The sequence below is a fragment of the Diabrotica undecimpunctata genome, chromosome 5 (assembly GCF_040954645.1).
Source record: "Diabrotica undecimpunctata isolate CICGRU chromosome 5, icDiaUnde3, whole genome shotgun sequence".
NCBI lineage: Eukaryota > Metazoa > Arthropoda > Insecta > Coleoptera > Chrysomelidae > Diabrotica > Diabrotica undecimpunctata.
In genome coordinates this window covers 126,383,292-126,400,765 of record NC_092807.1, presented here as the reverse complement: position 1 = coordinate 126,400,765, position 17,474 = coordinate 126,383,292, and the positions used below count along the sequence as shown (strand labels likewise).

The 17,474-nt window shown below is 31.7% G+C and overlaps 1 protein-coding gene across 3 annotated transcripts in view; it reads right to left on the bottom strand.

Annotated features, from left to right (window-relative positions):
• Positions 1–17,474, bottom strand: part of LOC140441771 (probable chitinase 10) — a 46,795-nt gene that overhangs the window by 22,335 nt on the left and 6,986 nt on the right. For all 3 annotated transcript variants that reach the window (XM_072532683.1, XM_072532682.1, XM_072532684.1), the window contains exons 2-5: positions 11,502–11,738; positions 8,688–8,708; positions 4,604–4,768; positions 2,257–2,280 (exon numbers count right to left, since the gene is read on the bottom strand). In XM_072532683.1, the coding sequence (XP_072388784.1) occupies positions 2,257–2,280; positions 4,604–4,768; positions 8,688–8,708; positions 11,502–11,738 (447 nt within the window). The remainder of the gene's footprint in view (positions 1–2,256; positions 2,281–4,603; positions 4,769–8,687; positions 8,709–11,501; positions 11,739–17,474) is intronic.

Sequence of the window (17,474 nt, the reverse complement as noted above, 5' to 3'; positions counted from 1 at the left end):
AAATATTTATTTTTAAAAACTGCAACAACCAATGCTTGTACAAATCTTAGCTCCCTCTATAATATATTGTAGTAGTGAAGGAGCTATTTTTGTTTGGGATTTTTCCTTAATCTAGTGAAAACTAGGATAGGATCAACTGTAAGTACTAAGTACTAGGCAATACCCAAGTTTTATCAGTCTTCATTCAATATGTTTTAGATGATTATCTGTTACCTATCCTCTCATTGGATAAAAAATAATTAGAAGCAAACTTAAAAAAAATATATCTAGCTTAGTACAGGTCAAAGAAAGTCTAGAAAGCAGGTATAAGCAGCGTAGTGGAAAAAGTAATCATGTTAAGATGAAGGCTTGACTCAAAAGTTACGATACAGTAGGGTTTAAAGCCCATTCAATAGCTATTCACATAGAAGTAGAGTAATCATCTGCAAAGAACACTGAACAGATTCCAAAGATGGTGTATAAAATGGAAAATAGCCTTAAACTCAGACAAAACACAGGCTGTAATGTTTAGTCACAGAAAAATTGTACCAAACCGAGAAATTACAATTGGAAGCACCCCAGTAGACTGGAATAACCAGGCTAAATACCTTGGGGTACTACTAGATAAGAAGCTAACGTTTACTGAGCACATCAATCAGCAAACATACAAAGCCAAAGCGTTGAAAAGTCAGCTCTCAACACTTATTGGGAGAAAAAGCAAACTGAGATTTAAAACTAAAATCAGGTTTGCGAATAGCATTATCCTGCCAGTCCTAACATATGCATCCGCTGCGTGGGGACACACCTATAAAACAAACAGGAAAAAGATACAGACCACCCAAAATCAAATAGTCAGAGACGCACTAAAGATACCAAAGTACGTACCTTTGAGATATGTATACAGAGACTCCGGACAAACGAGAATCCTACGCACGCTAGATGAGAGAGCATATGAAATATTCAACGGACTAAGAAACCACCCAAGCAGAATGTTGAGAGAGCTTACTAACTACAATGAAAACATCAGGACGGTACACAGAAGACCAAAACAACAGATAGCTGGATATAGGGAGAACCCAAATGAGTAAATAAAGAACGAGATGGCTGCAAGGAGAACGAACAAGGAAAATGCAGTCAATCAGAAAACACACCAAAAAAACTCTGGCGAGAGGGTACGCTTTTCTTTAAGGTTTTTAGGTTTTTTAGGTACTTAAGGACAATATTAACTTTAATATTGGACATATTATTAATAAGGACATTAAACCACTTAGTGTTAAATTACTCACTCTTGATACTTTTGATATTGCCATTATAACGTCTCAACGTAAATTCACATAGTCAAATATAGAAGGGGCCCGTCAGGCCTTCTATATACCGCATTGCGGACTAGGCCCTTAAGGCAGATCATATGAACGGATCTACTGGCGAAATTCGAGCACTAAGGTCATGTGCGGCATACATGGGCTTGGTGGCCGGACCCTACTCGGATGCTCAGCCGGCGAGGATAACAAAATTTATTTTGCCAAATCGGCGGCTGAGTGGCCGAGCACACACTTTTTTTCGGACATAGAGTCGTCAGCTCAGGCTGGTGGCTCTATGGTCGAAACACACGCTCTTTTTTCTTTTTTTTGTAGGGACTCAAGTCCCGACGTAAAGTTAGAAAAGTTGGTAAAGTAAATAAAAGCCTACATGTGGCTACCCCTACAGTTAGGTGGCATAACGACAGTCATTAAAAACAGAGGGTGTCCAATTACCCAGGGCACTCTAAGTAACTTACAGATCATAAGCCTCCTCACGTAAGTCACATGATGAGGAGGGGTGGAGGAAAAGCCTGGAGGTCAGATAGGTACCACTTAGAATAGCGAAGTGTGACCGGTTTGATTTTCGGACATGTGGATCCCATTCTTACATTGGTATACACATGTTCCAAGGGAGAGAGTTGATCACTGCGTGTGTGTGTGTGTAGAAGTAGAGTATTCATAAAAAATATTTAGGCCTCAGTGTAGTACAAGTAGATATAATAGATAAGAGTGACATGTTTAGATACAATTTACAGCATATAAATATGTCTAATAATCTAAAGTCGTTGTTAATCTTATTTGCACCAATATAAAACAAGTTTTAAACATTTCCGTAAAAAAAGTACCTTAAATACCTAAAAAAAATAATGCTTATTTTTGTATTGTTCTAGAGATTACTATCTAGGTAATTTTACAAAGCTAGTATTTTAAACAAATAACCAATGTTTGCAATAAAACTTTTACATAATGTACTTACCAGCATCCTCAGGTATTACGTATGCTAAAAAATAAAGAAATCACGTTACAATTATAAAACTAATTAAAAAAATCAAGTTCTTATTATTATTTTTTGGTATTTTTATAAAAAGTATTAATATGAGTTTTGGATTGTACATAGAAAAAATTATATTATTTAAATCAAAATGTACAATATACCAATATAATAAACGCTTCAAAATGGTCTAAGAAACACAACAATTACATTAATTTTTATTGGGTTTTGAAAAATGACATAGCAATAATAATGCCTGATTGGTCGGCAATGAATTTATCTTAATTTCAGTGTAATATGATTTCTCTATAATGAAATAATCAAACAAACGATAAGAAGTGCACTAATTTAATGAAAATTTTTAAGTAGCACGAATGACATGATTGTAATTAAATTTAATTGTACGAATAAGAAGCAATCTTATTCTTAATTTATCTTAAACAATTTGAGTTTATTAGATGTTGCTGCTTGTTGATAGGGCCATCTTAAAGTAAAACACCTTTTGATTACTTTTGTCTTCTGGCGGATAAAACATTTTTTGAGCTGATAGTGACAGAAACGAATGTCTATGCTGAGCAGTTATTTCTATCGGGTGTTACAGAAAGATCTACACTAACAAATTGGAAACCACTCATTACCAAAGAATTACATAAATTTTTTGGGCTACTCTTACAAATGGGAACATGGAAAACCAAGAGAACGCAAGATCATTGGAAAATTAATAGTGATTTTTGTAAAGCGTTTCCTAGAAAATATGAGTAGAGACCGTTTTTTGTTCATTCTTGGGTGTCTGCACTTTGCCAAGAATCTAGAGGTACGAGAAGTTATAGAGGACAAGCTGTGTAAAATTCGTCCATTGTTAAATTATTTTTATCAAAAAATGAATGACATATATCAGCCTGACAAAAATCTCTCAGAATCAACCTTGATGAATCAGTAGTTTTATGGCGTGGTCGTCTCTGTTTTAGAATGAATATTAAAAACAAGCGCCATAAATTTAGTATATAAATGTATGTACTTACTGAACTTAACGGATTGGTTCCAAATATAAAAGTTTATGCTGGTAAATTTGATACTACCGCCGGAACAAACCATTCAAAAAAAATTGTCATAGAATTGATGCACAAACATTCAAATGCAGGTCACTTGTTGTTTATAAACAATTTTTACATGAGTATGAAATTGCCGAAATACTTATGAGGAGCAAAACATATTTTACAGGAACTCTTCTGGGAAGAAGACAAGGAAATCCAGTAGAGGTGACTAAACAAGTTAAAACCAGGGGAGTCAGTAGCAAAATATAAAAAAAAACGGCGTTGATGTTGGCAAATGGGTCGATAAACGGGAAGTAATGTATATATCCAGTGAGTTCAGCAATGTTATGGTAGAATGTGAGAACAAACGAAAACAAAAAAACTAAAATCTCTTAAAATCGCCGAATATAATGAAAATATGAGTGGTGTTGATCGCAAAGTATTAAATGTATCACACTATCTTTGTGAAAGAAAAACCCTTCGCTGGTACAAAAAGTTGGGTATACAGATACTACAAGTGATTTTAGTAAACCCTTATTTTTTATTTGACAAATATTCTGAAACAAAACTGTCTCTTTATGATTTTCGACTAGAAATTATAAGGAAATTTACTAAGCTCTCCTCAGAAAAATGTTCATAAAACATTAAATAACTTGTCTGAACGGCATGTTTTGAGCAAAATAGCTAAGAAAAATACAAAAGGAGAAACGAAACGTAAAAAGTGCAGGTTGTGTACAGTGAATAAAAAAAGGAAAGAAACGATTTATGAATGTCTTATGTGTACTGATGAACCTGGTCTTTGCCTAGGCGCATGCTTCGTAACATACCATGAAGACCGAAAATTACTCTAGTTGGTGTATTTTTGGTACTATTTGTTACCTATAACGTTCAAGTTGCTCTTATTATAATAGTTTTAGTGTATGTTTTGTTACTTTTCAAATAAAATATAATTTTTTTGTAGCCTTTTATTTCAAAAATAATACGCGGATTTGCGTCCGTTAGCATTTGGTATAAAAATTTAAAGTGTGGTGCTAACGGCGTGGATCCGCGTCCTTTTGACATTTGGTCACAAATGTGGTAGCACCTGGCATGTTCTTATTAGATTATGTACGCAGTGAACCTATTAAGTTTTTGACCATGAGTTTATGAAGCTTAAAAATAATAGTATACTTTTCTAATATTATACATAAACTTCCATACATTGCCAATTCTATAAACACAAGAAGCTCTCAATGGTACTGCAAGAAAATGCTTCTATTATCTTGCAGGCCGATAAATGTAAAAAATAAAGTACTTACAACAATCAACGTTAAAGCTATCATCGCACACCTGGTCTTTATTATTCCAGAGTAAGTCATCAGGACATTCGAGAATGTACAACTCACTTTCAAAACACTCATAAAATTTTTTGCAGTTGTAAGGGTAAATATAAAACGTTGTGCTACCATCCGTACAGTCTGGATCTAAAAAAGGTTAACAAATAAATTAATAAAAATCTTATTAATAGTGAATTAATTAAACATATTTCCGAATATTTATGTGTTTTATGGAAATATTTCAATATTTTTACACTGGCTATATTTAGCATTTATCCTGAAGCCAGAAATCTGCAACCGCTGTCAAAAATTTCGTCCAGTCACACTTGTTTCATTACTTTATGTGTTATCTGTGTGGATTTGAAAAAGAGATTAAAAATCTATTTCGGTTATTTGTCGTATATATATATATATATATATATATATATATATATATATATATATTGTTAGACAGACATTTTGATTTATTTTTATATGGGAGTTACAGAAGCAGATATCACCGAAAAGTTTCGTTATAATTTGTGTATGCCTTATGCTTTCTGAAGTTCACTTAAAGTATGCTAAACGCAGTTGAGATCGAAAGACTTCTTGAGTAATAGTTTGACTCTCTCCAGCTTCATCTACAGTGACAGACTGAAGTTTTATTATCGTCAAGGAATAAGAAGTGTTGACCGATAGCGGCACGTGTATTTGAAATAATTTTGTTCTTTACTTCCTCTCTACAAGTGGATCTTAAATATATTATTTCTTAAGGCGTGCTTTTCAATAAATATTTGATATTTTTTTAAATTAAACTGTAGGTTATATAGACTAATCATTACATCAAGGTTTTACTTAATGAAAAGAAAAGTGTTTTTTAAGTTTGTAAATATTTATCTTCTAGCTGAGCGCTTTCCGTTTACAAATCCATCTTCAGAGCTATGCTACAATAGAACAATGAAATAAATAACAAATTTTAAGTTCACAATGTTTTACTTACGTCACGTTTTAAAAAGTATCACTAGTAAGAGATATATGTCCTAATAATAGTGATATTTTTTAGTAGTGTTACTATGTTCAGTCAAACAGGTATTTACGGTATAGCCAAGTCTGGTTATGCACAAATCATCGATGTCACAGCAAAATTTTTTGCAGATATCTGAAGCTTTAAGGCATAGGTGGGGTTACTAGATGACGAATAGATAAAAAAGTACTCGTATTTTTAACTTGCGTTTTTTTTTAAACAATAATTTATGGTCACAATTTGGTTTTTTGTTTTCGCTTATATTTTACATAAACAATATTTATATAATTTTTTTATATCAAGAATATCTTTATTTTTCCGTTTTTTTAAATGAAATTGATAAATAATTAACGGAGATGTTTGCAAAAAAGCAGTTGTTTGCACTGAAATAGAATGTTATTAATACATTTGATCATCGAGGAGTCACCGTCTTCTAAAATTAGTGCGAAATTTCCCACCGATCGGTCAAATAGTTTAAAAGTTAGTTAATTTATTTATCCCTGAGACTAAATATTTAAGCCAATGAACTTGCTCTGATAATGATGCTAGACACATTTAGCAAATTTCATAGGATTCTTTAAGACTTAAACTATCTCAAAACTTAAAAGTATATTGCATTTTCATCGAAATTATTTACAAAATAAACGTTTGAAAAAGGGGTATGTTTTTTACTTTTAAACAATTGTAATAACTTTTATATTTCTTAAGCTACTTACTTAAGTACGTACTAAGTACGTACACTCATTGGATAGCTTGTAAAAAAAACCCACATTAAAAAAATCCCTCTATGACCAATAGGAACGAAATTAGGGAGTATTTTAAAAAAAAATCATATCTCCACTGTTTATAAACATTAAGAAGTAAAATTTGCACAAATTTTGAATGAAAATCAAAACTTGAATTATTATGATATATTGAAACTTATTGCTATAAAATTCATCAAATTTTTCGAAACTTACAGCCCTTCGAAATGAAGGTACTTTCGAAAGATCGACATAGGAAAGTGGAGAGGATAACTGTTTCAGCTCCTTTTTTTTCGGGATCGGAACTTCAAATTGAAATACGAAGGAAAAATTTACAATATCTCGGCTTCCATTGCAGCTAGAAGTCTCTTTTTGTTTAATCTGGTAGCTCGTCGAAATATGAATAACTGCATAGTTTTCACCGGCCGGGAAATATGGGAAACCTCAGAAAAATTGAGTCCTTTTGAAATTCACTGTAAAAATGTCCTTTTTTTTAATTTGGCCGGCATAGTCTGTCGCAGTATTAATAATGATGTCATAATTTGTACCCCACTCGGAAATCTCGGAAAATCCCAGAAAATTAACGTATATTTTTTTCTTTTTATTTTAATGATGTAATAAAATTTATATATTTTATAACTTAAATTTCAGGTAATTTTTTACATACTATATTTATATTAATTTCCGTGGGGGGAGGGGTGAAAATTATGTCATCATTATTAATACTGCTTATGTTTCTTAATAATATCAACATTATTAAGAAAAGTCAGTTTTTACGGTGAATTTCAAATGGACTCAATTTTTTCGAAGTTTCCCATATTTCCCAGCCAGTGAAAACTATGTAGTTATTCGTATTTTGACGAGCTACCCCAGAAAAAAAAAACGAAACTTTTAGCTCCAATGGAAGCCGAGATAATGGAAAAACGGAGCTGAAACAGTTATCCCCTCCAATTTCCTATGTCGATCTTTCGAAAGTACCTTTGATTCAAAGGGCTTTAAGTTTCGAAAAATTTAATAAATTTTAGATTTTCATTAAAAATTTTTCCAAATTTTACTTCTTAATGTTTATAAACAATGTAGATATGATTTTTAAAAAAATAGTCCCTAACTTCGTTCCTATTGGTCATAAAAGGTTTTTTTTAATGTGAGTTTTTTTGCCAGCTATCTAATGGTTGTATGTACAATCTGTAGCTTGAAAAACCTAGAAGTTATTACAATTTTTTATACGTAAAAAACATACCCCTTTTTCAAAGGTTTATTTTGTAAATAATTTCAATGAAAACGCAATATGCATTTAACTTCTGAGATAGTTTAGGTCTTAAAGAATCTGGGCGAAATTTCGCACAAATTTAAAAGATGGTAATTCCTCGATGTTCAAATGATATAAATATTGTTTATGTAAAATATACGGAAAAAATTGGTACCTAAAATTATTGTTTAAAAAAAACGCAAGGTAAAATACGAGTAATTTTACATGTATTCGTCATCAAGACATCCTATGTCTTAAAACCTTCAGATATCTGCGAAAATTTTTTAACCTTTTTTTTTAACCTTTTTTTTTAACCAGACTGGGCTAGTATGTTTGTTATTGTAATATAGATTTGAATATAAATTTATTTATTATATATTATCGCAACTTTTGCGACAATTCGACAATTCTATCTGTTACATATTTAATGCAATAAAAAAATTATTATATTTATTTTATGTTCAAACATAAACGGCTTTAGAAGTATACTGTAATAACCAAAATCAGAACGAAAAAATAAAAAATCCGCATTATGTGAAGTATAATTCTCTATAAAATATACTCTTCATACATATCTTATATATCTTATATATCTATATACCTACATACTTATATACATATATATATATATATATATATATATATATATATATATATATATATATATATATATATATATTTATATATATTAATACATATGTATATATAAACTAAGGTACACTCGAAGAGTGGTGGGTTTTCGGTCAAAGTGGAGAAATAAAAGACAAAGAAGGTAGCTACTTCATCTATTTATTGAAGACGTTTCGCTTTCTGCTCAGAAAGCATCATCAGTTCATCTAAAAAGAACAATCTGAAACCAAACATCCATAGAGAAGTTACAATAAAAGTGTGTTACCATACAAAGACATGTAGCAGTCAATGATGTTAAAAATATGAAAAAGCTTACGAAACTGGACATTTAGAAAAACCCACCACTCTTCGAGTGTACCTAAGTCTATTTTGTATTGACGGTCGTACTCCTTTTCTCTATGTATATATATATACCTATATATCAATAACTGTGCTACTTACGTGGAAATGGAATTATATTTGCTGAAAAAAAAAGAAGGAAATTAATTTTGGTAAGGAATGTGTCCCATTTAACTACGAACAAAATTATGTAATAGGTTTTTGAGCAGTAATTAGGTACATGTTTTCATAAGTTTCTATTTTCTGGTATGGCCGAACGCTTCTAAGGTCGCTAATCACCGAATTCCTGGTCAAAAGAATGTAGGCGAGAGAATCGGACTGTCCAACACTAGAATTGAAACGTGAGATATTCTGAGGATGTTTCAGCCTGCTAATATGCACAATATTAATCAAGAAAAAACCAGGTTGAAATTGATGTACTCGGTATCAGTGAAGGCAGGTGGCCCACCGCAGGTTGTTTCTAAACAGATGAGGGAACAATATATTATTCCGGTAGTGGGGAAGATGACCAAAATTTGATAAGACTTTAAATTTCAATAATCCTAAAAACAACTTTGGCGAACTATAATGTCTAACAATAAAACACCCACTAAAAACTGTAATACTTTTAATAAACACTTCTTACATTTCTTTCCAAATACGCTACTTGGAATTATTTTGCAACATACAAATAAAGAAATTGTAAGACCAGCTGAGAAACAATAATCATGAAAATGTGTCTTAAATATCAGTTAAAGAATTAAGAGCCTTACTTGCGATTCTTGTCCTTTCTGCCGCAAAAAAAGACAACCATTTAACTGCGAAATATATGTTTCATTTCAGGAACGTTTTACAAAGCGTGTATGAGTTGTAATCGCTTTGCATTTCTACTAAACTGTATAAGATTTAACGAAAAGCAAACAAGGCAAAAGAGACAAGTAAATGATCCTTTCACTCATATCCGCGAAATATGGCATATTTTTATCGAAATATGCCACACTTCAGTTACTCTTTCAGCATCCTGAAAGGATGCCCTTTCAGGATGTACATCCCCTTTCAGGACGTACATCCCCAATAAATCTTCAAAGTACGGGATTAAGATTGTTATGTTATGTGATTCCTCTAGTAAATATATGTTGGATGCAAGTCGCTATTTAAAAAAGAAAACTGATACCAATGGTTTGCCAATAGCAGAGCATTATGTCAAATAACTAACAAAATCTGTCCATGGATCAAATCGGAACGTAACCATGGACAACTGGTTTACTTTAGTGAAGCTAGTCGATAAACTGTTAGAAGAGCCATATAAATTAACAGCATTAGGTACTCTTTGCTAAAACAAAAAAGACATTACCACATAGATCTTATTTAGATCACATTTTAAAGATAACTGCTGCAGAAGAAGTTCCCACATATCAAGAAAAAAAAAATCGGTTGCCTGTAAAGTCGGTTTTACGGGCGAAGATTTTACGTGACAATGTCTTTTTCTCGGTAGAATATTTATTGATATGAATATTATTAAATTGCACAATAAGAACAAGGAATTGAATGAAAATACGAATTGCACAAATTTTAACTATAGAAATATATTTTGTTTACTAAAACATTGTACATGTAAACTTAAACTTAACTAATTTCTATTCCGATTCAACGCGCCTAATTCTCTAGTGCTGCGCGCGCAGCGGATCGATCATGTTTGAGTGGGAGAGAGACGCAAGGCATTCGCCGGTCCGGCGGGCCTCTCTCTCGTTCGGTGACTCATCGTAACAGACGTGAGCGGGCGTTACACTTTTTCGTGAGTGACTCCGAGCCACAACCTAATTTGAGACGTTGCACGTCAAAAAAAAAAGAAAAATTTGCTTTTATTGTCCAACCCTAAACGGCGAATGACAACTACATATTGCCAAGTATGCAAGCATACGATATGCGGTGAGCATCGTGGAAAAATTTTATTTTTTATTCGTTTAAAATATGTTATTATAGTGATAAAAACTCTTCTCTTCAGATTTTGAATATATGTTTTATAATTACATTATGAATAATAAGACATATTTAATAAGTAGTAAAATTTACGATAGTCCGGTAATCACGTGCGGCTAAACAAGTCCAGTAATCTAGGATTAAAATAAAGGCTTTAAACTATCTTTATCGGAATCTACGGAAATTATAAAATTAACAAAAACAGATTAACATTAACAGATTTATTATTATGAATGACCAACTTAATACAAACAGTTCTCCCCGTCCCAACTGATTCAATTAAAGAGTAAACGCATACCAAAATATGCTACTTGAGAAAGGCACGCTGCCAAAATATCTGTAGTGATAATAAATTTAAATAAATTTTTAAAAGATTTAAAAACAAAATGTTCAATGTTTTATTGTCAGCTAAAATGAATTTTCATCAACTAACGGTCGAATCGATTACTACCTTTGATACCCCTAATACTAACAAAAAAATTCAAATTTTAGACAATTAGACCATCGAAAATGCGGAAAATAGACGCCATTGAAATAATCTTCCGAAAAAGAATATTAACAATTTCAAGAACTTATTATGAAAGATGCAGTCAAAGAAGATCTAGAGAAAATGGGAGTGCGACAATGGGAATTACTGGAACAGGACCGACAAACAGGCAATAGTAAACGCGCAAAGACTCACGAAGAGTTGTAGCGCCATTGATGATGAAGAATTTATTATAGATCAAATAATTTGATTTTAGGAAAGTAAAAATCAGACACAGACTAAGCAAAAAATCCACAATAAGGATAATGCTATCAACAAAAGAATGCTATTTTGAATGTATTTCTAACTATACATCTTAACTTCGTTACTACATTTTTTCTTATACTATAAAAATGCCCAAAATAAGTAATAAAATGTCCTATCTTTTAGTTTATAAACAACTTAAATTCTTAGAAGTGTTAGTAACTTACAGCAATCTACATTGTCTTGAATATCACAACTCCTCAGTTCTTTGTTCCAGTATAAATCGGATTGGCATGTACTTAGGTATAACTTGCCTTCTTTACAAGTGTAATATTTCTGACAGTCATAAGGGTAGTTATAATAATTTTGTAGTCCATTCTTACAGTCCTCCTCAATGTCACTTTTATACTTTGAAAGCCACTGGATGCTTTTAGCCACTCTTCGTGCTGTTACAGAGTCTAATGCTAAAACAAGAAAACAATTGATTGTAAAATAAAAATAAAAATCATAAATTATTTAATTATGATAGCAGAACAATAATAAATGACAATATCTTAACAAATATTGGACACCTAAAATAAAATGAATAGAAAAATAGCTCTAAAAAATCTTATCTTAAATCATATTTAAAAACTTTTGGGGACTTATAAATCCCAGCGACAGTTTCAATTTGCCTGATGTTCCAAATAAGTTACGTTTTACATTATATTGTTCGATATCGGAGTTTATCGACTACACTGCACATGTTTCTCTACTAAAGTGATATTGGCAACGTTGGATGGCTCAGTTCGTTCGTAATTACGACGCAGTCAACATGTGGTTCTTACTTTTTGACGTTTTTACAGTTAAAATAACTTGTTTTCGACACAATCGTAAGGTAAGTTTGTTGTTTAGTGTATGTAATTATTCTACACGTTAATCTGAGATTCGTTTACTTTTGTAAGTTGGCAAACTTACATCAGAAATCACATGGGATTTATGTGTCCCACTGGGTTTGTTGGACGGGCATTTTATATCCCATTGGTTTTTTTTCAGCATATCAAGAAAAAGAAAACTTACTCAAAAGGAATTGCAAGAACTGGCTGATAATATAAGCGACATATCTTCATGCGATGACATAGATGCATAGTCTAATATATCTTCAGAAGACGACGAAGAAGACCGATTCCACGACAGTGATCATTCTTCTGATGAGTCGTATATGGCATTAGATGATTGTCCTGACAATGAAGAAGAACACACTCGCTCGTCAGATGGATCAAATACGTCTTCATTTGATTCTCCCAAAAATGAAGAAGACGAGAATACTTGCTTGCCAGATGGGGAAGTTTTAATTGAAGGTAAGAAAGCCATTATGAATAAAAAGAATCAATTAATATGAATTGATCACGTCTAGAAATTTTCTTGTAAGTATTCCCTCGAAGTTTATTTATTTTTATTGCGGATTGTACAAACGAGAGAATTAAATTGTATTATCGCAAAGAAGGAAAGTCTGAACCGCTTACTGGTGCTGGTGAAGTAATGAATACTGTTGGTTGTACTCTAATAATGTGCTACAACAGAGTGCCTAAACGAATACATTATTAGTCTTCGCATCCATTTGTCGGAAATAAAACGATAAGTACTGCAATATCAAAAAACAGATGCTTATTCATTCTCTCCAAACTTTACTTCAATGGCCCAAAGAAACCCTTAAGGTTGCAGTAAGATATATTATGTAGAAGAACTGCTCTTCTGTTTCAAGTTCACATTTCTGAAGTATCGAACCGACAGTACTAGACAATCAATCGACGAGAGTATGGTGAAGTTCAAAGGTCGGTCGTTCGTAAAACAGTACGTACCTCTAAAACCAGTGAAAAGAGGTATGAAACATATGATTTTAACGTTTACTCTGGAAAGGAAGTTGAACAAGCTGATGGAATTCTAGGTGAAAGAGTAGTAAAAACTCTATGTGAATCGATATGTATTGATAATGTTGTTTTGGCTTTTGACAGGTTTTTTACCTCTGTACGTCTAGTGGACACTATTAAATTCGCTGTAGTTGGTACAGCCATTACAAATAGACGGAACATGTCTAAGATGTTTTCTATAAAAAGCAAAATGAACAAGGAATACCTGGGGTTCATAATCACGAAAAAGGCAACAACAGAGGAAGAAATTACACAAAGATTAGGACAAACAAGAACAGCAATCCGACAACTTAACTCAGTATGGTGGGATAGACACCTAAATATGAAGACAAAAACGCAGATTTATAAAACATTAGTGCGAAGTATTATGACATATGGGGCCGAAAATTGGATCATAAACAAGAAAAACAGCAGTAAGATAATAGCAACAGAGATGGAATGCCTGCGAAGATGCTGCAGAGTAACAAGAATGGATAGGAGAAGTAATGACGAAATAAAGCAAAGAACATCAATAGAAACAGACATACTAACATATATAGAACAAAAAAGACTAAAGTGGTATGGACATGTAAGAAGAGCTAGCCACAGCAGATGGATAAAAAGAATAACCGAATGGAGCCCCATAGGAAGGAGGAAAAGAGGACGACCCCGAAAATCCTGGAGGAACGAAGTAGACGACGCCATGAGTAAGAGAGGACTAAACGATGGAGAATGGAACAACAGAGAGAGATGGAAACGGTTGAGCGAGGGAAGGCAGTGAATACTGTAGAATCCCTAAATATATATAACAAGGAAAACTCCGTATTTCTAACAAATAAGTTCCAAACCCTAGCCACAAAATGGCAAGATACCAAACAAGTATCCTTGTTGAGTAACTGTCATAAGAGTAGTTGTACAACTATTCAAAGGAAAAATAAAAATGGGACCAAAGTGGACGTTCCTTATCCTGGTGCTGTTGTTTTATACAACGAAATTATGGGTGGTGTGGACCTGACTGACCAAATGAGTGGAGTGTGTGAAATGGATAGACGATCCTGTAAATGGTGGAAAAAAGTTTTCTACCGATTGCTTATGGTGTCAGCGGTAAATATTTGGGTAATATATAATGATTTACATCGAACACGCAGGAAAATACCTCTTTTAGAAACTTTGTTTAAGCTATCAGAAGATCTCATTTCTGAAAGTAAAACCACTGCACAAGTAAAACTTAGAGAAAAAGAAGTGTAGGTAGACCTTCAAAGAGATCACAAAATAAAAATATAGGAGACCACATGCCGATGACGTTGCTCAAGAATGGGTAAAGAAAGAAGAACCACAACCATTTGCACAATGTGCGATGTAGGTTTGTGTAAACATTGTTTCACATTATATTACACATATTAAGTTACATGGAAGTATTTTTTATGCATATTTTTCTAAATCTTTTTGAAATAAAGTGTTCATTTATTTGTGGCCGTAATCTTACAATAACTCTATTAGACATAATAATCCCAACCAACATTCCCATTGGGGCAATATATCCCACTATTTTTTTGTTTTTTTTATGTAAAAATTTCGTTTGGTACACTTTAAAAACCTTCTATGTTTACCAGTACAAAGAAATAATTAAAGTTGAGATCGTAACAACACAAAAAAATTGGTTCCCAAAGGGTTAATAAATTTTGGTAAAAAAGAATCTTAATTGATTGCCGAGAAACAAAGGACTCAAATTAAACATTAAAATTTTACATTCGAAACACAAAATTGTAAAAAATTGTTAATTTGTTATCAAAAAACTACGGAAAATTTAAACAGGAGCACTGTCAACATTCCCATTCGATTATTTACGCTAGAAAAGCAAATAAAATTCTTTAATCATTCTCTTTTTATATTTGGTTTAAAAAGTAATAAACTTTTATAGCGCTATAAATGAAATATTATTTATCAAACAAAGTCTGCATTTTTAGATTTATTTTAAAAATTATGCTTTGTAATATTATTTTAACGTCGGTCGGTATGTTGCTAAACTATTATTTGATTTAAACACATAAAGTTAAAAAAAAAACATAACAAAATTTAACGAGGCAGTTTTTGCAAATTTAAGTAAAAAAAAACAATAATTAAATAACAAGATTTAAGTCAATGTTTAAAATGTTAACAATATACGTTAAAGCCAGAGCACACTAGCTTGTTCCTGAGGTCAAAAAACCCTTTTAATTATACAGTATGATGCAAATGTATGAAATAAATTCATTATTGAAGTTATACTCTATACGCACGATCGGCGTTGAAATTTTCATGAGAGTGAATCTGTGAAACCATTACATATGTAAGATAATGAGTAAGATAGAGACAGAAGATATATTTTCTCTCTCTTCTCTCTCGAGAATAAAAATGTTTCTTTTGTATATATATTTAATATATATATATATATATATATATACAATATATATATAATATTGTATATATATATATATATATATATATACATATATATATTATATATAATATAATATGTATTAATATTATTATTTATGTGATATGTTTTGTATCATTTAAAATTAAACGTTTATAATTATTTTAAGCTTTTGTATCTCAAAATAATCACTGTTTTACCGAGAACTGTCAATTTTGAAATCCATTAGTGTCATGTCCAATTGGCAAATCCTTTACGTGTTTGGTTCATGCGCTGGTGGTTGTGAGTTCGAATCACAATTATGAATTTCCTTTTTTATTTTTGAAATATTTAAAAACCTCACGGTTAATCTTATTAAATATATGTAATATACGTAAAAAACATGAATTTTAAAATAAAATGAAAATTTACAACATAATCCGAGTTGTTGGTTTTTGATTTTTGATCTTCGTAAAGGTAAGTTATGGTATATTGGCAGTTTTAAATACTTATGAATATTACATTTTAATTTATATTGTAATATTATATTGGATTATGTTGCAGTATATTTATTGTATTGTAATTTTATATTAATAACAAAATAAACAATGAATTTTACTGCAGAGTATGTGTAAATTTTTTTTGCATTTCAACTCCTTTTAATACATATATAAAAAATAAAAATATATATTTTTATTAAAATATTGATACAATCCTTCATTTACTATACTCCTATTACAGGTCAAATGTTTATATACAGTAAACGATGCACCATATACCTATATAACTAATTCTTTTTCTCTTTCTGCTCTCTCTTACCTATAGCATTACGTATATAATGATTGTGCAGATTGACTCATATATAAATTTTTAACGGCGAACGCGTGTATAGAATTATAACTTCTACCGGCAGTCCCACTGCACTGCCACACCCGTTTTTTTCCGAAACAGACGACTTTAAAAAAAAAAATCTTAAAACACGTCAATTTTAATTTTTGAATGGCCATCAACTACTATATATGTCTTGTGACATTACGTCGTCAGTGTTGGCGAAATGACATAATCGAAGATTTTTTTAATACAAACCGAGGTCACGCGACAGCTCATTTGAAAGGTCTCCGTCTTTGCAACGATATAATCACTTGAATATTTATTTCTACAGGGTTCACCAAAATTATGAATTGTTAAGTAAAATGGAAGTACAATAAATATTCATTCACTAGACTAAAATACACTATGGAACGCCACTGGGAATAAAACAAAATAGTGTTTTTTGCCGGTTCCTAAAAAAATACAGTGATAACAAACAATGCTACCTTATAATCTGAAAAAATAATTATTGTAGTAAGTTATTTTTCAAAAATATTTAAATCAATATTGTCATTGACTCGTCTTTAGTTGTCAATGATCTGTGAATTTGTCAAACAATAGACGTCAAATTTTTATTAAGTTTTTGTCGAGATTAATAACATCATTTACAAAAATGAAACTAACAGAACCAAAACGAATCGAGATTTTAATCATGATTGGTTATGAACATAGAGTGAGGACTCAAGTAGAAGTTCGTAATTTATTAAATGCTAAATACCCCAATCGCGAACCAATTACCCAATCAACAGTAAGTAAAATTGAAAAAAAAGAAATCAGAAAAACGGGCCATGTAAAAGATCTTCCCAGAAGTGGTAGAAAATCAATATCCGAAGCCAAGAAACTGGACGTTGTACTGGCGTTTCAAGAAAATCCCATACCAGTTCTAGGCAGGTCCCACTAAATAATAATGTTCACCAATCAACTGTTATAAGAGTGCTAAAAAATGAGAAGTGGCATCTATTCGAAGTACACCTGGCCCAGAGCTATTAGAAGATGACTTTGATAGAAGAATCGAATTCAGCGAAATCGTTATGGAAAAATATAAA